The following is a 26007-nucleotide window of genomic DNA, read 5'->3' as shown; positions in this document are numbered from 1 at the left end:
GTTTGTGTGTGCGGTCGAGTGTTCCCAGCTCAGTCAATTGTTAACTCAGTGTAGATAACTGCCGATACTTTGACCCGAGGTTTTATATATTTTTCAGACTTTCAGAACTTCATGTGTGTTTTGAACCTGGAATGGAAAACAAGCTTCCTCTGGTCAATCCCATCAAAGTGACCTTACACAGCCTGATAGTTCTGTCCAGTTGTATAGTTTGTATTTAATCTAAGTGCAGTGCAATATTACACCATTAATTGTTTGAAATAACTGGAATTTTATTGAGCTGTGTGAGAGGCATAGCAAAGTGCTTCTAATCGATGAATAAAGTGTGTGAAGGAGCAATTTAGGGTTAAACATTACACATCTAAATGTCACTTTAACCTTTAGAAAATAAACTATAGCTTGTGACACACGCCTCTGAATAAGATTTGCTGTGAACAATATTGAAATGCCAGGGTTACACTCGGCGACAGTGACCATGTAGCTGTTTTCAATGAAGCCGGTGCGGGAGACGGGACTAAAAAAAATCCCGCCCGTGCTAGACGAAACGATATCTGACGCCTGCCTCCTGATTTGTCGCGCTCCAGTGGAAGCAGAGTGTGAGAAAGCAGAGGCACATCTGCTCATGTTATCGATCTGCCGCTGTCAGTTTGGGAGAGATTGGTGAATATTTGTGAACTAGGTGGTGTTGTCTTTATTTGCAGACGGCACGCAGCTTTCGGTGGTGTAGCTCTGATTGCGTTCTACAATCCACAGAGGATGCACGTTAGCTTAATTGGTGATTTTAAATTGGCTGCAGGTGTGGATGTGAGTTATTGTCTGTCTCTGTGTTAGCCCTTTAATGGGCTGGGGACCTGTGCTCCCGTTTAGCCCCGTGTCGTGCCTGCAGTCTTGAACTGGATAAAGGTTTAAGAAATTGGTTGGATAGATGTCTTTGGTTGCTGGAATTCCAAATTATCTGCCAGTCACACATCGTGATCCAGGATAATAGTTTAGGATTGGCGATCGAAGTCCCTCAAGATTTAAAGTGTAAAGTGTCTTTGTTAAATTAGAGACTTAATGTAGGACAATAACTGTGTTATTGTGGGAAAAACTGACACGTTTTATCGCTCTCTCTCTCAATATATCTATCTATATATATATATCTATATCTATCTATCTATCTATCTATCTATATATATATAGATAGAGAGATAGATAGATGGATATAGATAGATAGATAGATAGATATATAGAGATAGATAGATAGATAGATATATAGAGATAGATAGATAGATATAGATAGATATCTATCTATCTATATAGATAGATAGATAGATAGATAGATAGATAGATAGATAGATATCTAGATAGATATATCTCTATATAGATATCTATATATGGATGGATCTATATATGATCTCTCTCGATAGAGAGAATGTTTGAATTATGTTTTTGCTCTAGTTTTGTGCAGAGGAGTAATGCCAGGTTTTGGGATATTACCTCCTTAGTGGGCTTGCTTAAAGAGCAAGGATGCAGCTGACATCATAGCTAACAAAAGGACTAACGTCCTACCTTTGACCGGTTTTCTCCGGGTGGGGAAAAAATAGGCCCACACAGGTATTCGCCATGAGCAAAACTGTTTATCTTTGAGTTTAAACACAGTTTTGAAACGGAACAAAAAAAGACTCAACTTTCAGGTGTGCAGAAGCTCCTCTCTGTCATGAAGTTGACGTCATTGTTTTTTTTTCTTTTCCACTGTCAGAGAGCATGCCAGCATTGACAAAGGGAATTAGTAAGCCTGGAGGCAGATGATTCCGGTGATTTGGACAATTTGGAAAAGGTTCTCAGTTGGAACTGGTTCTGGATTCCCATCCCTATTCTTGGCACCCTATTCCCAATGACATCATGCAGGTCTTGAATGGCAGCAAGTAATGACTGGTTGGTGATCAGTGTGTAGTTGCAGTTGGAGTCTGTTTCTAATGGTTGAAACGCACTGTGTGAGGTATTTTTCAAAAACGCTGGGCTTTAACTCGATTGGAGTTGTTGAAGTGAAATCGTTCCCCTCTAAGTAAAATCAGAACTCTCCTGCTTGCTCCAAGTTGAAAGAAAGTGACATGAGTACGCTCATAACTTGTAACTCCTAGCTGAACATCTGCAAGAACATGACGGAGTTCCTAAACTCACACCTCATATGTTTATCCCCACCTGCTCTCTTCTCACCATCTGCTTCCATCTCTGCAGCACTGCAACGATGACGTCCATAATTGCCAGTCGGATATGAACATCATGGGAGCGTGGAAGAGGGGCTACACGGGTAAAGATGTGGTGGTGACCATATTAGATGACGGGATCGAGAGGAACCACCCAGACCTCTATCAGAACTACGTGAGTGTGTATGTATGCGCGTGTAGGGCGGCTATGAGTGGCAGTGTGTGCGCATATTGGCTTTGAGTCGGTGTGTGACAAGTGAGGAAGTGTATGAGTTCAAATGTAAATGCCCCTGCATGTGTTTGCATGAATGGCTATGAGTCTGCCTCATTCAGGATTAACAAGTCACATATACAACACAGTGCACTGATTAATACATAGCAATGCAGTGCCACACTACTGTGATCCTGTTTCTCTTTATTCTTTATCCTTTATTATTCTAGTTGCTCCGTTTCCGCTTAACTACTCCCTCAGTTTTCATCCAATTTTCACCATTCAAATTTTAACCTGTTCTGCTCTTTCTGCTAATGACTGCTATATCTTTTGGTGCTCAGAACTTTTATACTTTTTGAAATATTAAGCTTTTTATGCCATATTTTGTCCCATTGAGATGACTGGGACCATATGACCAGTGTGGTCACTGATATTGCTTGCCGGGGTCACCTGTGTTTTGGCTCAGTGAGATGAGCAGCCATTCTCAGAGCGGGAGGTCTGGGTTCGAATCCCGCTTATGGCAATAATTTTTCAGTTAAAAGTTCAACCTTTTTAACTCTTTTCAACACAAATTTCAGCTTCTTCACCCCTTTTCAGCAGAATTTTCAGTTTTTTCACCTCTTTTCAGCACAAATTCCAGATTCTTCAGCTGTTTTCAGAAGAAACTACAGCTTCTTTACCTCTTTTCAGTTTCTTCACCTCTTTTCAGCTTTTTTCAGCAGAAAGTTTAGATTTTCCACTCTTTTCAGCACAATTCAGCTTCTTCTGCACAGTGTACATTTAGCCTCTCATCATATCTTTCTTTGTGACCAGAACTGGCTTGGCTCAGTGGGATGAGCAGCTGTCGTGGTTCGAATCCTACCTGTGGCGGTTGCCGCACATCTTCCCCGCTTGCATGTATGCTTTATTGACACTGTTCAGTGTACCCTTTCAAATACAGCAGTTTTCAGCAAAGAGTTGAGCTTCTACACAGTGTTTTCAGCAGATAGTTCTCCTTCTTCTGCTGTTTTTAGATTCCACTACACAGCATTCACACTGCATTTTTGCAGGAAATGCAACTTTTTCTAGTTATGTAAATGTGGAGAAAACAAAAATAAAAATCTGACTATTATAATTGTGATTTTAATAATACAAATTCTGCTTTGTAATCACACTGTTTCTCTTTACCATGTAACCAAGTCGTGTTCCAGAAGACAGCAGTCATGTGATGAACTAGGTAGTGATATTTGCTGCCATTTGGATCATCAGCCCATCATGTGTCTGCAAATAAATTCCAGAGAAAAACTTCCTTAAACTTGCAGATGTGCAGTTATGCTGTGTGTACATGTTTATCTCTCTGTGGGCTCATACTTTAGTGTGTGTGCGTGCTGAGGTATGTCTACCTACGACCGAGAACTGATAGTTGAACTAAGTTGTTGGCCTGAGGCAGCAGGTAAAGCCATCAATCAGCTGCGCAGATGAAATGATTCACACCCTCTTTGCGCTGCTGTTATTAGCTACTCTTAATGCTTAGATTTGTTTATGCCGAAGGGCCAGTGGTGCCGCAGATTGGGTTAGCTCTGATTGCATTCGATTTACAAAACTGTTGTGAGTCGTGTTGATGTGAACTCTTCGATTGGGTTAGAGAAGCTTTTTGGTGATCTACAAGCCAGTTATACACACACACACACACACACTCACAGAGAGTGTTGGACCTACTCTACTAATGAATTCACTTGTTTGCTTGATATTTCCCCATTTTTATTTGTGTGTGTGTGTGTTTGTATATGTGTGTGTGGAGGTTAGGGTGGGCCATGGGAAAGTGGCATACCTGAGCGGGCATTTTGGGGTGTTGGGGCGTGGATTGTGTGTCGTTTGGGGGGGGGTTGTTTTTGTACGGCTTTGTTTTTTTGTGTTCGAGGGGTGAATTTTGGGGGGGTGGGGTGGGGTCGGGGTGCTGTGGGTGTGTTGCGTGGGGATTAGTAATGTTTATGGGGGGTGGGCTACTATTTGGCTGGTTCCACACCCAATAAAAAAAACCCAATCTGTGTTTTGTTATACTTGTGTTGACCTCCATGTCTCCTCCAGGACCCTCAGGCAAGCTATGATGTCAACAGCAACGATGTGGATCCCATGCCTCGATATGATGCGACCAACGAGAACAAGTAAGGAAAATAAATAAGGAAATCTACCCCATAACAGAGAGAGCAAGAAATTAAATTTTAACTGTAACAGGGTTTTTAGAAAATAAGCATGTGGCTTCACTGTTTTGTTTTTGCCAAAAGCTCTTAAGGATAATTTTTTTTCCCCTTCATTGATTTCTAAAACAAGCTCTGTGCTTCAATATGTTTGTATTTGCTGAGTCCTGACTCTGTTGTGGTGCAGTGAGTTATATTAGCATATTTGTCTTGATGCATGCTCAATCAGTCAGGTAAGGAAATCCCAAAGAGTTGATTCTGTTCATCTGGACGTCGCTTTTTCAGTGGGAGAAACGTCGCTCATCCAAGTGACTTCTTCAGTCTCAGCTGACTGCAGTTTCCTCTTAGTCTTATAAAAGGTACATTAGCATAATGACTAAAACTAGCACCACTGACAAACAATGGGCTGTGAGGTCAGTTTCTGCGTCATTAATATGCAAGTTGTCATGACCGTTGATCAACAACCACTGATCGCATTAAGTTCACCAGGGAGGATGTGATTTATGACAGTTTAGCCTTCTTAGCTGTGAGATTTCCATCAGTAATGGGGGACATTTAAATGTTGCTGTGTACCGTAAACCTACGCATATGGATCAGTATTTAAGGTTCGACTCTCATCACTGGAGCACAAACTGGGTGTCCTCAGGACGGTACAATACAGAGCGAACACCAGCCCTACAGATACAGCGGCCAGCAAAGCAGAAGAACATCACATCAAGCAGGCCCTGAGTAAATGTTGTTATCCCAGCTGGACATTTGTCAAAGCTGGGAAGGCACCTGAAGAAAGCTTTCTTTCTTCTCTCCAGCCGATCCAGGAGAGAAGAAGGACAACTGTTGCCTCGGCAAAAATGGTGATCCCATATGTTTCAGGAGTATCGGGACTGTCGAGAAACATTTTCTCTAAACACCGCATATCTCTGGCATTCAAACACCAAAACACGCTGTTTCAAAAATTTGTCCGCATCAAGGATCTGGTCCCCCGACACAAACAGAGTAGTGTGGTGTATCGGGGAAACCAAACAACCTCTGATGAAGCAGATGGCTCAATACAGAAGAGCTAACTCATCAGGCCAGGACTCAGCAGTCTATTAACACCTACAGGCCAGTGGACACTTTCAATGATAAGGATGTACACATCTTGAACAGGGAGGAAGGCTGGTTTGAGCGGGGAGTCAAAGAGTGCATTTACAAAGAAGAGGGAAAGACCATCTCTGAATCGAGGAGGGGGCCTAAGGGTACATCTTTCGCCCTATTACAATGCTGTGATTGCAGCCATTCCCCAACTCTCTGTGAACGGTACTCATGGTCACTGATCAATGATCAATGAGCTTTGATCAGTGGTTGTTGGTCAATGGTCATGACAGTTTACATATTAATGATTCAGAAACTTACCTCAGAGCCCATTGTTCATTCAGTGGTGCTAGTTTCAGTCATTATGCAAATGTACTGTCTATAAGGTCGGGGGAAACCTGCAGTCAGCTGAGAATGAAGAAGTAATTTGGAACTCGCTTGCCTGTGCACTTGTCTTGTGCCAGTTTGGCTCAGTGAGTGATTTTTGGGTGTGTGTGTATGTGTATTTGGCACAGCAGCTCAAGTGCCGTGGCAATGGCTCAGTCCCTGCTGGTAATACGTTGTCTTAAAGAGACATGAGGGCCACGATGCAGCTTAACGAGCTGGTTTCTGTTTGGGTTTGGATTTATATTTGACTGTGAAGCATGTGGAACAGAAATCTGGTTTATTTTTGTTTTTTGAGTTTATCATTCTCTATATGATGATTTTCTGCAGATAATTTTATCTGCATACATGAGGCACGTAATCTGTTAGCTATGTAAAGGGATAAGCTAAATTTAACTACATCTGGGATCAAAATGCAGATTATTGTCAGCAGTTAAATAATGCTTGTGGATTTATGATGTCTATGTGTATAAGCAGCAAGCAGGAGGGGATAAACAACTGCATTATCACTATATTAGTCTCCTTCTTCCTCTCTGAAGTAATGTCTTTGGATCATTTATTTATTTAACAGTGAAAGTGCATATTACCAACAGTTTATTGAAATATAATTTGACAAAAATGGGGGAAAAAATATCAAAATCGCATCAGCCTAGATGCTCTTAAAGGTACAGTCTGTAATTTTTTGATTAGTTAGTGTGAAATTACAAACTGATGCATTCTCATAATCTTAGAATTAATCCATGAAAAATACATAGGAATGGGCGTCAGTTTGTGGAAGCCACCATGTTGCCCCTTCATCTTGAATACAGTGGCTGAGAATGCAAAATTGGGAGGAGAAGAGAAACTGTAGGTGCACGTGGGGCTTCCCAGCAAAACTTAATTAGTGTCTGACCTTCAGACTCGAGATATAAAGGGTCATACACATGTTTTATCATCTGAGAAAGGGTCCACCTCTCCAAAAAAGCAAAAGCGCAAAGAGACAATCCAATAATAAAATTTTATCCTCTCCATTATCTTCAAGCCTCACCTATTGTACTAAAGTCGGAGCTCTATGATACACAACAACCTGCATTAAAAATGCTCATTTTTTTCCAGATATTGTTGCAATTATTTGTTGTCAGTACATTAGACATGCGTCCCTCACAATCTCAAGATGGCTCACAAAAGCCACTAATTAATAACAACAGCTGGTTATAAGCCAACGTAACTCCAGCTAAGTGTCTGTGAGTCTAGCAATGTTGGGTTAACAGCTAACAGCGGCTAACGGCAGCAAAAACAGCTGCATGTACCGACAAAAAAAGTTTGGAAATCGACAACAACTCACCTTAGCATTGCTGTCATCAGACGGAAGAAAGATTCACGGACTTATCGAGTTATTTCAGACTAATTTCACTAATTAATTTTGGAGGCTTTTTGAGTAATTGAACATGAGCACATATTGATGGCTGAGGTAAAAAGCAGACTGACAGCTTACACTCACTACAGATGGTGGCCGGAGTTGTTTGTCCTACTGTGGTCCCACCATAGGTAGGATTACACACTGGAATTGGGAGGGGTAAGAAAACAGTTCTAAGTTGATTACAATCTATGAGTGTATTGACATCGAGTGGTTTTACACACTGTGGATTAGGTTAAGGAGGTAAAATTTTATAGTACAATATTTTTCTTTCTGTTTAACCTATTCATTAACCTACAATTAGAATCATAGGTTTTTAGGATCCCCATTTGCTGGGTTTGATGTTACCACTATTTATACAACAGTACGACTCTGTTTGACAAAGTGACTTGAAAATGTAAGATTTAGTAATAATATTCAGATGGATTGGGGTGAAACAATCCCAAGAAATATAAAAAACAAAAAAATTAGAGATTATATCGAGCCTAATTCATAAAGAACCAACAAGAATACTTTGCACTGGGGCCAAAAGCAACAAAAACAAAATCTGATGGCTTTACCTTTTTAAAATTTTTTTACAAAGTTAAAAAGTTAAAACTCTGTCTTCTTTTGAAACAGCCCCATTTAGAGTCATTCATTGCACAAATGCATAGTTCTAAGTGAACTAAGAGACCCCGAGTGGCTGTGACACAGATGTGCAAAAAATGGAAAATACAGGCAAACAAAGACTGGAGAGACGGCCACACAGACGATTTTATGGATTACTGGAGTGAAGTGAACTGAGTGGGCTGGGACTGTTGAAGCATTTTGAAAGAAGGAGCCAGCAGCTTGGCTCATTAACTTTGATAAAGAGGCCTATCACTGATGTGCAGCTATTTGATGTGTTATACTTTAACCCTCACAGCTGCATTTGTGTTAACTTTTCTGTGTCCATGACACAGTATCTGAAGGTTACCAGACCTTTACAAATGGCATATGCATTTAATATCTAGGCTGGATTAAATTGAGCATAAATCAAAAGATCCAGTGCGTGACACAAAGGTCATGTTAAAGTTGCTTTGTCAAGTGGTAATGGTTTGATAAACAGCCTATCATGTAAAACATAATGCTTAAAATTTGAGCATTACTATGACTATTGGCAAAGGGGTCCCCAAAATAATTTGCTGTAAAGGATTGCGCTCTGTTTTCAAGTGCAAATCTGCAAATTGGAACCATTTACAGCAACAAAGCCAGCATAGTGTGTTCTTTACTCTCACCCATTTTGTCTTTGTACGAGCAGAAACTCTGACATCATTGTAACACATCACAGCGCATACATCTGAAGTGTTTAGTCTGAAAACATTTAAAATTGAAATGGCTCCAGTCGCTTCTAATGTGAAAATAGGCATTCGCCCTACCAGTGTTAGGTTTATGAGGTTGTAAATTGGGAAAGTGGCCCCCCAGTGGGGAGAAAACTGTGACCCCAAAAGTTTGGAAATCTTTGATGTTGAAGCAATTTAGGTTTTCTGCTTATAAGTATTTCTTTTTTTTAAATTTATTTAGATTAATAGTAGCAGAAACACAGCACCTTAGTTAAGTGAGGACAGTGATTACAGATAATTTGAGTCTATCGTGTATCTGTGGAGCAAACTTTGCTCTGACTCCCCTGGGGTCGGGGGGTGTTCATGATAGCTAGATGCTGGGTTTCCGTGGCAACGGTCAGAGCTGTTTCCGGGACAAGGGGGAGGCGGGATGATGCAGATGTTCTCTGCAGGAGGTGAATGCGTGTGTGAGTGTGTTTGTGTCGATCCAGAAAGTGGTGTTTTTGAGCAGGCGGCGGACGCAAACATGCCATGTTTGTTTGCGCTGGTCCCTGGCCTGGGCCGATTGTCACCACTGCAGTTGCTGGTGGAATGTTACCCTGGTGTGTGTTTTTGTGTGTACATGTGTGTATTTTTAACTGTCAAAGGAAGTGTGAGCAGTCTAACATACTAGATTTTTTTTTTTCATTTATTTCCTGTGTGCTCGTAGGGAGCACATTACTTGCATGCTGTGCTCAGAAAATATCACAAAAGGACGTGTGTGTGTGTGTGTGTGTGTGTGTGTGTGTGCGCGTGTGCGCGTGCGTGTGCATTTGGGGAGCATTGACATTGACTACTCCAAACATTTGTCCTGATAGTATTACAAATGATGAAGTACCTACTCTTTCATCCTCTGTCAGGGAAAAGAAAAAACAAGAATTGCAGAAATATTTGTAGCGTTTCTTACATTTGTACACTTCAAGCGTATAGTTTATGATGACTTCAGCAGAAATGTACATATTTGTCCATGAAAAAGCGCGGTTACACGTCTGTCGATTCCCCTTCAGATGCAGCATGTTTATGTGGTGGTTTGCGTGTGTGATTCTGCTTGTGTATATATTTACTCATCTGGGACATTCTCCAGCTCAGTTACATGATCTGTGTGTGTGTGTGTGTGTGTGTGTGTGTGTGTGTGTGTGTGTGTGTGTGTGTGTTAAGAGGTGTGTGCAAGTGTGTGAATGTGTGAACAAGAGGTGTGTGTCTTGGGTCGTGTGTGTGTGTGTGTGTTGTGTGGTGTGTTTGTTTAGATTTTTGTAATAAGCTTCTTCATTCCCACTCTTTCCCCAGACACGGCACACGGTGTGCGGGTGAAGTTGCTGCAGCTGCAAACAACTCCCACTGCATTGTGGGAATTGCGTACAATGCCAGAATAGGAGGTGAGCGATGTGTTATATTTGCACTTTATCAACAATGTTTGACATGACATCTCTTTCAGCAGAGACCTACGTCATAAGGATTTATTAGTGTCATTAAGAGTTAAGAACCTCTAATGCATTTCAAAGGATGCTGAAGAGAACTGCCACTGCTGAACTTTGTCTCTTCTGGTTTCACTGCTTTTGTGAATGTCATTAACCTATGCAGAGTTACTGGCTCACCCTAAATGTTAGGGTTTTTTTTTATATCTCATGCACATCATAATCTCACCGACAGATTACCTGCTTCTGTTTATATTCATTATAAACCCGACAACTGAAATGTCATTAGACATCAAAGGACATCATAGCACAAATGTGCTGTACATATGTGTCTCCTAATTCTTTAAAAATGTTATTAATGACATTTTCAAATATTTTTAATGTTGCATTAAAAAAATATCTTCCTTCAAGTTACAATTATAGATGAACACAGTATGACCAACTAGTGACACATGAATCGTTGTGCTCAACATGCCTCATTTAACACCTCTATGCCATATAAGCCATTTCGAGTCAGCTGCTCTTAAAAATAAAAACAAAAACACTGAATCATGTCTTGTTTTTAAACACTGGATGTTCCAGAAAACTTTGACCTATTCAGCTTTTGACTGCACACCAAACGCACAGTGAAGCATGGTGGAGGGAGCATCATTGTTTTGGGCTGCTTTGCATTTTATCTCTTGGATGCCTTAAAAATCACTGAGGGAATAAAGAATTCAAAGTTGTATAAAGAAGCAGCCCCAATAATTATTTCATGGAGGATGTTGCTGAAAGAGGATATAACTCGAGTTCACATCAGATTGAGAGCCTGAACTGTAATTACCGTAAATCCCAGACTACAGAGCGCACCTGATTAAAAGCCGCATGCTCTAATTTTAGAAAGAAAATCAATTTTGTACTTGTACAGGTCGCACCGGATTTTAAGCCGTATGCGTTTCACTTGTAATATGAGATACTTACACAGAAATATTATACGTGAGGATTTTTAACGTTTAATTTAATCCGTAAGGTAACATAAACGTTATGGTAACATACAAAATACATACTGCAAATGCTTTTTTTTTCTCGAACAGCGCCCGTAACACGGCTACCTTTAAGTATACGTACGTATCGGTAACACACAAATTACATTGCTTATGGTTTTTTTACGGAACAGTGCACACACAACATTACGTCTCTTGACAACCCGTAAAAATATATACCGTATATATACTACTTATCAATTTTATTGGTCTACTGTTACCAGGCAAAATGTTTTTGGCCGCATGAAAAAAAATATGCATTAGCCGCATGTCAGTATAAGCCGCAGTGTTCAAAGAAAAAAGTAGCTGCTTATGACCCGAAAACTACGGTAGTCGGTGTGTTGAATGAAGGTTCAGCTATTTTTCTGTTATTAGTTTTGTTTTTTCACCAGTTGTTTGTTGAAACAGAATCAGGCTACGTGTTATGAGCAGTAATTCCATAGATGCTTGAAATTATAGAGGTTTTACAAACTTTTTACTTTTTATTTTTTCTTCTTCTTATTATTATTATAGCTTATTCTGTAGATTCTTGAGATATTGATCTAACTTGATCAAATGCATGCTTTATTTCTGTGTTTATGCATCAGGTGTCCGAATGCTGGATGGAGATGTAACGGACATGGTGGAGGCCAGATCTCTTAGCTTGAACCCACAGCACATCGACATCTATAGTGCCAGCTGGGGACCCGATGATGACGGAAAGACCGTGGATGGACCAGCAACTCTGGCCAGGCAGGCCTTTGACAATGGCATCCGCACGGTGGGTACACGTATACATGTAGAAACAAGTAAACATGTGATTCATTGTTTAAACAGGACTTTGGCATTAGTATTCATGTGGCAAGAAAAGATGTAAACACACACACAAAGACACACTCAAAGCAGATGTGCATTTCACGCTAATATAATTGTAGTCTAAGCTGCTATCTCTGCTATCCCAGGCTATCTCTACCTGTGAAGCTCCTCCGGACATTAGAGAGCAGCTCTGCTCTATTAGCATATATTCATTTACATATTCATAGCCTGTTTTGCATAACTGCAAGCTGGTGTTGTGATGTCGGCTGAGTGGAGTGAAAAAGCAATATCAGAGGTTAAGTGGGGTGAAGTCATTTACTGGTTATGTCTCACAAATGTGCTCATTAACATTAAAAGTTTACTTTAGGTGGCTGTTTCCATTCTGGGCAAGCAGATGTTGACCTTTTGAGGGGTGATCCAGGGAGGGAGGGGAATCGGTGGGGCTGGTCAGCGGTTATATGGACCTTTTTCAGACTTGACTCTAGAAGATGAAAATGAAAGGCTCCTGTCGCAAAACAGGAAGGAAGGGAGAGAAGGAAAAGAGTGATGGAACAGGCTGTGAGTGTTAGAAGAACAGGCCAGCCTGTTGATGACAGGCTGGCCTTTAACATGAGGTGAAGTGAGGGGGATATCTGTCCCACTGGTATGGGTAGGGCACGTGTGTCCTTGCATGCCCACCAACCGTTTGAGCCCGAGTGGAAATGGCATGTTTGTGAGTGTAACAAGTACTTGTGCATATCTTGAAGTGGCAGTTTATCACAGAGAGCCAAGGTGTTAGAAATAACACTGACAGCTGTGGGGAGATACCCTGGCTTGTCCCAGTTTAAATGCGATTGTTTGAATGGGAATTGTTGTTTTAGGTGTTAATCAGACTGCCTGTGTATATTTTGTAAGAGGGAAATCCCATTAACACATTTGCAGATTTTTTTTTTTCAATAGTTTTCTGAAGTGCTGTTTTAATTTGACTTGATCAGTTATTTTTTTAATGAATAGAACTTTTAATGAAGGTTATTTGTGGAGGTATTGCTTTTTAATTTTTCTCAGCTGCTTATGAATGCTGTTTATCCCGTGTATCACCTCTCTCCTCTCCTTCATCGTCCTCTCTTATTCTTTGTCCCCTTCTTTCTTTTCATAACTGCTCTTCAAAGCGCTCTCCGTCCCTCTCATCTGTCAGCATTTGCTCCTGTCTGATACCCTCCCTTCACAGAGGGCTTCGCTCGCTTATCGCTGCCTGACAGAAGCCCCCTTTTGAAGAACTCCATTCTACCTTTTATTCCTGGCTCTATGTCTGTGTGTGTCTGTGTGTGTTAGTGCGCTTATTGTGCGAGTGTGTCTTGACAAACGTTGTGAATTTTAGCACCCGTGTGTTTGTCAGAGATCTCTTCTGCTGACTCCTGGGTGAACTTTGACTGTGACATCCTCGGCGTGTCTCCGCTGGGTTCGCGGTGTAGATCAAAATTAGTTTGAACAAATGTGGAAGTATACCTTCTAACTGAAATGGTAAAAGAAAAAACTGAGGCAAAATTGTATTAATGTGAGTGTGAGGCTCACCCTTAACATGGGCTCTCCATTAGGAAGATTTTCTGAATACGACTGGGATTTTTTTTTTTGTTTGTTTGGGTTTTTTTTTTTAAATGTTCTGAACACCAAGATTTGTATTTTCGGTTTGTGTTATGTTTATGTCCTGTGGCAAACTCTGGTCACATAGGGGAAAAAAGTATTTCCTTACTGGCTGATGAATGGCTGCTAGCAGTTGCTGAATAAAATTCGTCACAAAGAGGTATACGGTGCTGCAGTGGATGCATACTTTGCTTTAGCGATCAGTGGTTGGCAGGGAGGGAGGAACTGACAGGTCTCTGACTTGCCTGCATGGCTCGGGCTTCGGGAGCTGATTTCACAGCCACTGGCAGCAACCTCCAGCACCCACTGACCAGTCAGTTGAAGAATGCAGTTTACTTATAACCGGTTGTTTTCAGATGGTTGAGGCGGTCTCTCTACGCCCATGTAACCAGGGCCTAAAATCTAGAAAACATGCACATAAAAAACTTCCCATCTTGAAGTCGTGAAGGCTTCCTTTCTGCCAAGCAATGCCCGTGATCTGTCGTCTGTATTTGTTCAGTGCTTTCTTTTCACATTATAATGTGACTGCTTTGATGTTTACATGGCAATTTCAAAGAAAAGCCACAGAATACTAAGCAAAACACAGTATCTTTCTCTAGGATGTAACAAAATGGAAATGTTGAGTAGAGGGGAAAGACGGTGCGTCAAAAAAGTAACAAGAAGCAACAAAAACGGAGTTGAAGGGTAGAAAATGTGGAATTAAGGGAATTGACGAGCCTGAGTTACCGTTGATATGCAATTCCTTTTAATCATACAAAGTATTTGACAAATTTAAGTTTATAGTTTTTACTAATGAAGTGTAGTCAGACTTCAGACGTCATACAATGCAATGTACAGTTCAGGAAAGCGTGCATCTTTTTAATGTAATTTCCTGTAGCTCAATTATTGCAATTTAAAACGAATGTAATAGTTTCCAGTAACGTCTGTCAGTCAGTAAACGATGCTGCATGCTCTGCTGCAGTGACGTGACAAGACAGAAGTGAACCTCGCTCAGTCCAAGATCCTAAAAACCCTCACTTACACAGCATGGCTCCAAGCATTGCCAACATCTTTTTTTCTTTTTTTAGGGGGAGGCAGGCACACACATCCACAGTATTTGGCCAGTTAAAACATTATGATTACTAAACTTGGATCAGATAACATCAGTTCTGTTGCCAGACACCCACAAGATTGTTGAGGACTTTAACTGTCTGGCTTCTCTCTGATCTTTTTCTGCTCTTTTGCTGTTGCTGGTAAAGATTTGTTTTTTCTTTTTTCTTCAAGCAATTCTTCAATCTATCGCTTTCATTTTTAAAATACATTAAAAGATCATTTTAAAATAAAGCCAAAGGTCTAGCGGGCAGCAACTGCCTCCAAGTACAAAGACAATTTGAAGTCTTTTAATAAAAACCTTCTCTTGTTTCTTCTCCTGTCAGGGGAGAAAGGGCCGCGGCTCCATCTTTGTATGGGCTTCAGGAAACGGCGGGCGCAGCAGAGACCACTGCTCCTGTGACGGCTACACCAATTCCATCTACACCATCTCCATCTCCAGCACGGCTGAGAGCGGACGCAAGCCCTGGTACCTGGAGGAGTGCTCGTCTACACTGACCACCACTTACAGCAGCGGGGAGAACTACGACCGAAAGATTGTAAGTGCTGAGTGAAGGAAAATAAGCACCAATGGGTGATGACTGATGATTTCAGTTACGCACCAAACACCACACATTTATTTGTCCACATCCAAATGATCCAGTTTAGGTGATGTAAGCGTCTGGCTAGGATGCCTCCTGGGTGATGTGTTCTGGGTATGTCCTACCAGGAAGAGGCACTGGGGTAGACCCAGGACATGCTGGAGGGATTATGTATCTTGACTGGCCTGGGAATGCTTTGGTCTTCCCCTTCTCTTTTGCTCAGTCTGCTGCCATGGATGGCTGGATAGATGGAGGAAAACCCAGTATAGTATAATTTCAAATAAGCATACAGCATGGCTCCTGTGCACCTCCCAGGTGAAGTATTTCCAGGCATGACCTGCTGGTAGGAGACTCCAGGGTGGGCCCAGGACATGCTGCAGATGTTATTTCTCTCAGCTAGCTTGGGAACACATCTGTTTCTCCCAAAAGAGCTGAAGGAGGTGGATGGGGAAAGAGAGGTTTAGGCTTCTCTGCCTTTAATGCTGCCCCTTTAACAGAGTTAAATGATGGATGGATGGAGGTATGGTGCAGCATGATAAAAACTGACATGAACCTGGCCTCGTGTGCGCTTGTAGGTCCAGTTTTGTAGCCTTGTTTAACTCAGATCAACCACATCAGTCCCGCTGACCTGCTGGGATGAGCAGTGCCTGTTGGCCTCTTCGAGTTGGCTTGTCTGGCAGCGTCTTGTTGCATTCCTCATACTGATGCTACTACACACACACACACACACACACACACACACACACATACACACACACACACACACACACACACACACACACACACCCCTGAACACGCATGCTGTGTATGATTTATCGCTGGCTGTGTACTCTTTGTTCACAGTAGAACTTCATATATTTGATATATGAGTGTCAGCATATCTACTTGGGCACATACTGTCGACTCTAATACTATTGAACCACATTCTGTTCTCGTGTATATGTGTGTGTGTCTCTTCAGATAATCCCCCAAACTTTTCAGTCCAGAAAAGGTCCTTTGATGAGGGCTAAGACTGGAAGTTAGCCAGGCTTTCCTTGGCTAACTGACTGTCAAGCTGTCTGACTAGTTCGCTGCTTAAAGTCCATACAATCAAAGGGAACATGCAGCTTTTTAATAACACGTTTTTATGCTACTTTATACTTCTTACAGTGTTTTTCCTTTCTTCTTTAACACTAAACTTATTCCCTGTGAATCTAGTGATTTTGTGTGCTTGCGTGTTGAGTGTGTGTGTGTGTGTGTGTGTGTATGTGTGTGTGTGTGCGTGTGCGTGTGCGTGTGCGTTATCTATAGAAAGGCAGCGTATCAAAGCTGGAATGGTAGTTTAAAGAGTTTCAGGTGTGTCTAAATCCTGCTGATCCTCATGACTTCAATCTCTTCCCGTCTTTTTCTCCCTCTGGTCTTCCCGGTACTGTCATTGTTGATTCCTTTCCTCCACCTCTGTAATGCCCTTCTCATGGTTTCCTTCATTGTTTGCTTACGGCTTTCTGATTCCTCATCCTCTCTTTTATCATCTTTGACGTTGATTCATCATTCTGCGCCTGTCTCTTTGTTGCCTCTGACTCTCTTCACTTCTCTTTCCACAGATCACAACAGACCTGAGGCATCGGTGTACAGACAGTCACACAGGGACGTCAGCCTCAGCTCCCATGGCTGCTGCGATAATTGCTTTGGCCCTGGAGGCAAAGTAAGATCCACTTAACCTCATCCTTTCACTTCATCCCTTTGCCCTGTGCTCACCTTCTAATGCCTTCTTGTCCTCTGGCCTGTTTTGGTGTGTAAAAGGCACCACGTGAAGTTGCTCTCTTCTTCTTTTTTTTTTCTTTGTTTTTTTTTGTCAGAGTCAGCAGGACAGATGCATTTAATTACACGGAAATGCTGTCTTTCTTTTTATCAGCACACATTTGTGAAGCTGTAAAGAGTTTTACAAGATGAGGTCATACTGGATAACAGATCATCTGCTTGTTTTCAGTTTCAGCGGCACATCTAGTGACGTGTAAACTTACTGTTGGATGGTGGGCCAGAAAAAAACGCGTGTGCCTGTTTTTGAATGTGCAATAAACTTTCATCCGTTCAGTGATGCATTCACATTTGCTGTTTCTGCACTTTAAACTCAGCATATTTGTGAGTGTGCGTTGTGGTGAAAAAAAATGCATGAATACAGGATGCTTGTTAGCTGCTGTAAAGCCTGTTTGACTGTCAGAAATTTGCGTTGAACATCCACAGATATGTGACAAATTAAAAGAAAATCCAGTAGACCTTGGCATTGATTCTGCTGGATGGATGAGCACATTCCCTCATTAGAAGAGTGCTTCCAAACACATTGGTTTAAAATCTCCCCTTCAGGTTTAAATCTGGAGAGCTGGTGTGTTCGGTCACCCCCTCGTGCCCTGTTGATGGAGGCGTTATCACTGTAAACAACTTTGTATTTGTAATGACCTTGTAATGACCTCTCCCTAATGCTACATTAACAGTGAGATGGCAGCACAACCAAAATTTTTGCAACAGTGTGCAGCAAACGTGGATCTCGCTGCTTTTGAAACGGTTGCTTTGAAGATGGGGACCAGGTCTGTGACTACGCTGGTGGTGTGTGATAGTGAAGGTGACCAAACGGCAATAAGACAATCAGTCTGCTGTCAGTTTGTGTCGCGTTATCTGCATTTTTTTCTTTTTGCAATAATATAGAGATTTAACTATGATAAGGTAAACATCTCTTTGTGTCTGCATACACAGGCATTCACATAAACTACTTGCATTCAGAGCCCAGTTCAAAGCCCACAGATGTGAAGCAAAAATTTAGAAATTCCTCCACAAATAGTGACGCAGCTGCTGCTGAATGACACAGGTGCTCAGCAACCTTCAGCTTTTTATATCCAAGTATATAAAGAATACAAGCAGTTGGCAACCAGTTGAATTGAGTCCACAATTAGAAGCAGACAACACACTCAGCATGTTAGCACACTTTTGTTAAAAAATAAATTAGACAATAGTTATTTGCAAACCTTTGTCGACCTGTGTGAGAGTGATTGCAACAACACACTTACATCCAATCTTATTCTACTAGTGTGACCGAGCCATAACAGGTCAAGTGGACCCAAACTGTGCCAGCTAAATTAATTTGGCAGAATAAGGTCAACACTAAAGATTTACTGGATTTTTAAGCTATTTGTAACAAGCAGATAGGACATTTTGGGCGTCTTTTTCCCGGGGACTTTTTATTTTCTTTTTAGATTTGACTAAAGTGCCAATGTGAAGAAGCGAGATGAGGAAAAATAGGAGACAGATATTAAGAACAAACAGGTTTTTCTTTGTTTTGTCCCCCAGTTGGTTTCAGTTAAGCGTTCATGTCTTCTCAAAGCCCTGGGTGCTCTGTGCTGGCCTGTTCTCACTTTAAACCTGTTGAGGGGCTCAGTGTGTGATACATTCATGAATTGGAAACAGTGCAGGTGCAGAGACTCTGAATTAGGCCCATCATCACATGTTGAGCGGCTCAGTTAGCTGAGGTCACTTCGTTTAACCTGGATAATCCAATCCAAATCCTCCCTGTAGAAAATATTCTCCGTTTCCAGGCAGTGCTGGACACATAAGCCTGTTTCCTCAACAAGATTATCACACACTGTTTCTTGTCTGCCTGCTTTCTTCTTTTGCTGGCATTCACGTCGTCTGTGGTACTTTCTCTGCCTTTACTATAGTCACAATGCTCTGTGTTCTTACTCCTCCAAAATCTTTTTTTCCCTCCATGCCTATTTATTCAAAAAGGATAGGATGAAAGACGAAAAGGGTAAACGGTTTAGAAAAAGTCTGTCTCGTACTGATCATATCGGCTCTTATCTGGTGAATGAGGGCGAGCAAACTCTGTGATAAACACATCAAGATGCCCTTATGCTAGACTTCACTACAATCTCCGTTTTGAGGCAATCTTTGTTGGTATGAGCAAAGATTGGAATGGGAAACTTCAGAAAACTGCCCCATGTGATGTTCTCTGTGGATTTGCCAAGTTTAAGATGTTTCAGTGAGTGCTAGATTTAGCACGGCAAGCTTTTTAAAGCAAGCTTTGTGTCCTTAAAATGGAGAAACGTTAGAGAGAGTGAACGTGGAGACCAAAGGCTTCACTGACGAAAGAACAAGAAATGAGAATGAGCTGCCTGACATATGAACCTCATCTACAGGGAGATTTTTAAGAAACCAAAACAGGGACAGATGGATTTCAGTTCCCCCCCCCCTACATTTTCAGATTTAAAATTAAAGAAAGTGGCATGAAAAACTGTATCACTGGACTGAAGTAAGAGTAGAAAATAGATGTAGTCTTAGTGTTTTGCTTCACCCACTTCTCGTTCTTCTGTCACTGTGCTCTTAGCTGTCTCCCTTCAGATTGCCCCTGTGTGTTTTCAGCCATAATTACGCTTGAGAGAAGCAGCAAGAAACCTATATTAGATGTCTGATTTGCTGCTGGTTTCCCCCAGCATGTGAGCTGTTCCATTAATTAGTATTGGCTTGTTTATGGGAAGGCAGTCATGGCCTAGATAACGATGCCAAAGTCACTTTTAATTAATGACCATAAAACATTTATGGACCCATAATTACACACTGGCAGCTAAGCCTATTAATATTGATCTGACCATTAATTATTCTGACTTTTCATTGGACTTATTTGTGCTGCCATCCCTTATTTATTTCTTACTTGACTTTATTTTAAGACATTAGGTCTGTTCTACAATTACAAGTCTGGTCTCATCGAGAGCATTAGTGAGTTTTGGGCATGTGTAACAGCTTGTAAATGTCTTGTTGCATTCTTGGCATTGTGGGGATTTCTTTTCTCTGGATTTTATTAGAAATTTAAAAAGGGGGAAAAAAGAGAAAATGTGTTGTAAAATCTCCTTTTTTTGTCTAATCGTCCTCATGTCCTGCAAAAAGTGCTTAAACTATAAACTCTTATAACTAAGTGAATTTGATTATATTTTCCGTGGTGTCAGCTCTAGGTTAGTGAAGTCCTGTCTTAAGACCTCGAGCTGTGGAATTTGAACACCATCTTGATGCTTTGTGCCTAACGTGCTTTCTAAAGGGTGGATCTGACTGAGATGCTCATTGACACTTCCTGCTCATATAGTAGAGACTTGCCAATCCCGACGGAGCCTTGCCCTAAACCATAACATAATTTATCACCTACTTTACTCCAATTTGGGCCATAATTCACGAACTAAACATCACACTGTAACTAAATAAGACACAAAAATGATGATAAAGACCCATTAACCCATCAGGAGATTATTTATTGAGCTCTTATGACAGGGGGCAGAGGGGAGATTTTCTAAGATGCTAACCAATCAGGGGGTTCAACCTCTGCTGGCAGTCATAAATAATGCAGGTTTAAGGCGCTACTACTAGAGACATTATTAGAGGGGCGTTCAAAGTCAAAGAATGTGAAATTAAAATCTATGGGAGGATTCCTCAGCAGCAAAGATGGAGGTAGAAGTCGACGTATCAGAGGAGAAACAAAGATACATTTTTGGCGATTTTTGAAATTGAACATAAGCAGGATGCTTCAAATAATTTCTCATCTAAGTCTCTGGTTTTACTGATCAGACCCAGAAACGGTGTCCATCTTTTATATTAAATCAGCGTTTTGAAAGAAAGAAATGCTGGACAGATTTTTTTTCTAAGCTCTTAAAAGTTTTTTTTATTTTATTTATTTTTAAGTAAGTATTCTAGGGTTTGCTTGGGTCCAAGTTGGAACCTGACGAGTGTGGAATTTTTAAGACTTAAAAAAATTGGATATTAAAAAAATGGTTTTGTTCCTGATGAGACACATGAAACATAAACATTCATCACATGTATTTTATTTTTAATTTTTTCTTTTCTTTTCTTGTTTATGCTCTGCCCTGTTTGGATCAGCTGGTTGTTGTGTTTTTTGGGGTTCCAATAGGGGTAGGGGGGTAGACAATATGGCCCCCAAATTATATCACATTTTAAGAAAATTAGCAGTAACAATATTTCTGAATGAATATTTAAAAATGTAGTGAATGTTTTATCAATGCTTTTAGCTTGTAGGCAGTAACTTCATAAATGTGAGTAATGTTTATCAATGAGCTTCTGTTACCACTGACACACTTCAACATTTAAAGTGTGAATCTATTGAAACAAGCTGCCAGCAGCAGTCTACTGTAGTGTTTTTACCTGGAAATTAAAACAGCTGCATGACACTTATGATTAGCAATAACTAAAGTAGCTCAAACTTCTAACAAAATTGTCACACAATAAAACCCACAAACATTTTCTACCTGGGATTTTGGAGCTTTTTAACGAACTGCTTATAGTCCTGCTTTACCAAGCAAGCGTCAGTTTGTCACTGTTTGCTCTTTCTGTCATGTGGAGCACAGCTAGCAAGCGCTACAGTGGGGGTCATTTGTTTACATTTGAGTCGCACAGCACCAGCCGCTAGCACCTCCTCTGTGGCTTGGTTGTACTTGGTTGTTTTTTGTTTGTTTGTTTTTTTAAATTTTATCTATATTTATTTATTTAGTTATTTAGTTATTTATTTATTTATTTATTTATTTGATGGTTATTTGCTATGCTGGTTTGTTAGACAATGTTTTGTTTGCCAGACCTGATTGGTGCACTATCGGGATGAATAAGTATACGAGGTAAACCGTTAGGAAGAGTTAATCTATCTTGCATTCATTCTAATAAGTAAGCCATTAGCGACAAACACAGGTTACCATCAGTGTTGCTTTCCTCCTTGGAGGCATATATCACAGGCATAGCCAGTTGGCGGTGAAACAAAACTCTGTACAGCAGGTTTGACAGACCGCAGGTAGCTCCTCTAATGTTAGCAACTCAACAAGCCTCGTTCCTGTCTATATCTGCCCGAAATTGGGGCAGATATCTGTCTATTTTGTTAGGCTCTAACACTAAAATGTGAGGTTGAAAGCCTAAAATCATAGTTTTAGGTCAAAAGCTTTGGGGAATTGCAAATTCTGGAGGTCTCAGATGGTGAGGGAGTGACATGAGGGGAGAGAACAGAGCATCTGGCCAGCATATGAGATGGAAGGGAATCCCAGGAAACTTGGTGACCCACTTCTTCCTGTTTTTTTTTTTTCCTTTAATGTAACATTTGGACATCAAAGGAGTTGAGACACATGGCTGCCATCCTGTAATGGATCTCACGTGAGATCTAAGAAACTAGAGACGGAACAAGCATCTATGCCCTCCATCTACGCCCTCTGTAATTTTCTCTCTCAGTAATTTTCCACCTACTGTATATTCATTTTACCTACATTTCGTCTTTCTGCTTTGTTTTTTTTAACCCGCTTCACCTTTTGTACTGGATTTGTTTTTCCCAACATTCCTTTCATCTAGCCAACGGCCGCCTCTTCCTCCCCAATCAGACATCCCCGAAAATGTCTGATTGTTAACTCTCACAACAAAGATCTGTCTGTCTTTATCTCCATTCTGCCTTTTTTAATGTCTAATCAACGTAATCATTCCTGGATAACTTCCTGCTTTTGTGAAGGCAGTTCAAATATTTAGCGGTAGTGTAGGACAGCTAAGCAAAGTTTCTTCTTCTTTTTTTCGTTAATAAATTGATGGATTTCTTTTTATTTGTGTTTTCTTCTGCTAGTCCTCTGCTATCATGGAGAGACGTTCAGCATATCATTGTGAAAACCTCTAGAGCCGGACACCTCAGCGCTCCTGACTGGAAGACGAATGCTGCTGGTTACAATGGTAAACACTCACTCACTCAGACGTAAATGAAAGCAGTAAAATTCTTGAATCTCTGTTGCATCCAAACCTGTTTACTTGCTCAAAAAGAGAGCATCGAAATATATCTGCTTATGAATTCACACCATCTACCACAGTGTTTTCTCAACCATGAACCACATTGAATTTCAATATCTTATCAGTGCCTCTACACAATAAAAATAATCGGTTACAAGTCCTATGTGACTGATTTTAATTAATTTTCAAGAAGTTCACTGAGCGGTGTTTGAAGTCTGGATGGGTGATAATCATTAAAAAATGTCTTTGAAATAAAGTTGATTTAACTTAATTGGAATTTGTCTTTATAAAGCTGACTTTTTGCCCCCCCTAGAAGTGTTTGATATTTGTTTGAGGCTTTTGATTTACTGCTAGGAATCTGCGCTTCTTCGTTTCATACCACCAGAATATCAAACAAACAAATAAACGTTACACAGAACAGAGCCAGTAGAGCTTTCACATAAAGCTTCCTTTGAGCTGTTTCTTTAGCAGGTGGAGCTGACGGTAAAGGTAAAAAGGAAACGTAACAGCTCTGTGTTAGAAAAGTCAGATCAGTTTGAACACAGGAGGATGATGTAAGGAATTTCTTTTTCAGCAGATCTTATCTTAACTAACCAATTATTGCATTGTGAAAATGTATATTTTTATTAGATTATTCTGAAGGCGGCTGATGAGAAGTTTCCAAAAATGTCTTGTTCTTGCTTGCTTAAGTACGGCGCTGCCAGCTGCCATCTGTCAGGGTCCATGTGGTGGGTGCTATTTTGTAACTTTGAGTGCGTACCTGTGTGTGTGAGTGTCTGGGTGTGTGTGTGTGTGTGTGTGTGATGTGTGTGTGTGTGTGTGTGTGTGTGTGTGTGTGTGTGTGTGCGTGTGTGTGTCTACTTTTCGGTCAAGTGGTGACAGTTTGTGTGCAGTGTGTGTGTGTGTGTGTGTGTGTGTGTGTGTGTGTGTGTGTTGGAGAGAAACCAAGAGAGGGAGAACTAAGGGTCAGCCAAGCTGCAGGCCCAGTGTGCCTGGAGATTTTCCAAGTGACAGAGGAGAGGAGGAGGGGTGAGGAAGTATGAAAGGAATTCATATTTGATTAGCTGTACATATAAGCAGTCTTATTTTTTTCTAACTCTTTTCTGACTAAGAGGGGCATTTAAAACGTACATGATAGAGTTTCACTTTGGTTGACACGTTCTGATTCTTCTCGGGCAACAATTGTAGGACTCAAAAAGCAACTACACTCATCGGCCACTATATTAGGCACACCTCTTCATGAACACATTAACATATTTAATCAGGCAATCACATGCTCAGTTTTGAGGTGTAGGTGTGGTTAAGATGACCTGCTTAAGTTCACAATGAGCATCACAATGAGGAACAAGGTGATTTAACCCTTTATCACCCAAGTGTTATAGAGGCGTCTGGACTAATTCTCATCTGTCAGGAAGCATCTGAATTTTCCCGCTAGACCAAAATCGTTGAGGAGCTATGGTTATGTGAAGCACGTACAATTTAAATGGAGCTTTTTTTTTTTTTCTTTTCTTTTTTCTTTTTGTTGTTTGTCTTCAGACACCCGTACTTGGTGAAAGCTTTGTGCTACTGTGACACATCAGACATAACCTCAAAAGTCATCTTCTCTTCTTTATGAAACCGCTTGCCTTTTATTATGGTCATTTGAAGACTGGTTATGAGATTGACCGATGGTTTAAAAACAAAAAACAGGAGCTAGGTGACTTTGAATGTGGTGTAGTGCTTCAAAAAAGAGAAAATATCCAGGGAGTTGTAGTTGTCTGGGTAAAAATACCTTGTTGATGTCAGAGAGGACTGGTCAGACTGCTTTGACCTGATAGGAAGGCAACAGTGACTCAAATAAACCCCTCTTTTGTCCAACCTGGTGCTACCCAGTGAGGCCAGATTCTGTAAAAGGATGTTGACGCCGATGTTGTACTGTGGCTGCTTAAAAACGCAAAATCTTCTTAAGGAGCTTTAAGATGTAACCCTCTTCTGACAAACTGTTCGTAGCCAAAAACAATCGAATAAATCGGCCTGACTACCTGTGACTTTCTGCTGTTTCCTGCAGTCAGCCACCTGTATGGTTTCGGCCTGATGGATGCCGAGGCGATGGTGAAGGAGGCGGAGCGATGGAAGCAAGTTCCCACTCAACATGTTTGTGTGGAGAGTGCAGACCGACAAATCAGGTAAAACATAAGGCAGGTTGCATAATCTCTTATAAGTCATAAGTATGTAGACAAAACACTTGAAGCAGATTCGAGATCAGACTTTGGGAACCTGGCTGCAGGAATTTTACTCCGTTCAGTCACAAAAGCATCATTAAACTCTGTAAGCTGATGAGCGATGTTCGTAATTGGTATTCCAAAATGATCCCTAAGGAAGCACGGGATACGGGAAACAGCCTCCCCCAACTGTTGCTACGAAGCTGGATCACTCCAGCTTTGTAGCAACAGTTTTAAAAGAGCTTTAAAATTTCGCCAATTAAATTAAAAACTTGGTGTTCCTGCATTAAATAATCATGGATGTCTACTGCTAGGGTGATTTGTTAAAAGAGTATATGTATATGTACAGTTTCTATGACACAAAGGAATCTGATCCCATCTAGTGTCCTCATATACCAACAAGTCTCATTAAATATGCTTTCACTCTGGCTAAGTCAGATTTTGTAAGCTGTTGTGAGAGCCCCTGCCGCCCCCACTCTTTGTTTCAATCTGTTCCCCCCCTCTCAGTTGTACTGTCTTTCTATTTTCTTTCTTATTTCTTTCTCTCTCTGGTGTTTTGCACTGGCATGTGTTTCAGAGTGCAGTTGTGCAAGCTGTACCTTGATAGGGGCCAAGCATTAGTTCTGGCAGGGTGGTTCTCACATAAGACCTTTACTATGTGTGTGTGTGTGTACACACACACACACACACGCATATGTGCACACACACACACAGAGAGAGCCAGGGCTTCACAACTTGTTATTCTT

At 40.9% G+C, this 26007-nt stretch overlaps 1 protein-coding gene across 4 annotated transcripts in view; it reads left to right on the top strand.

Annotated features, from left to right (window-relative positions):
- pcsk5b (proprotein convertase subtilisin/kexin type 5b) overlaps nucleotides 1-26007 on the top strand; it is an 84023-nt gene that overhangs the window by 15844 nt on the left and 42172 nt on the right. For all 4 annotated transcript variants that reach the window (XM_042218369.1, XM_005916237.3, XM_005916238.3 and 1 more), the window contains exons 4-11: nucleotides 2218-2361; nucleotides 4465-4541; nucleotides 10053-10141; nucleotides 11790-11962; nucleotides 15033-15245; nucleotides 16871-16971; nucleotides 22903-23006; nucleotides 25108-25225. In XM_042218369.1, the coding sequence (XP_042074303.1) occupies nucleotides 2218-2361; nucleotides 4465-4541; nucleotides 10053-10141; nucleotides 11790-11962; nucleotides 15033-15245; nucleotides 16871-16971; nucleotides 22903-23006; nucleotides 25108-25225 (1019 nt within the window). The remainder of the gene's footprint in view (nucleotides 1-2217; nucleotides 2362-4464; nucleotides 4542-10052; nucleotides 10142-11789; nucleotides 11963-15032; nucleotides 15246-16870; nucleotides 16972-22902; nucleotides 23007-25107; nucleotides 25226-26007) is intronic.

Source organism: Haplochromis burtoni, unplaced genomic scaffold, assembly GCF_018398535.1.
Source record: "Haplochromis burtoni strain Fernald_Lab_line unplaced genomic scaffold, NCSU_Asbu1 Contig_18, whole genome shotgun sequence".
NCBI classification, from domain to species: Eukaryota; Metazoa; Chordata; class Actinopteri; order Cichliformes; family Cichlidae; genus Haplochromis; species Haplochromis burtoni.
The sequence above is the reverse complement of the archived record's forward strand: the minus strand, read 5'-3'. Positions and strand labels throughout refer to the sequence as shown.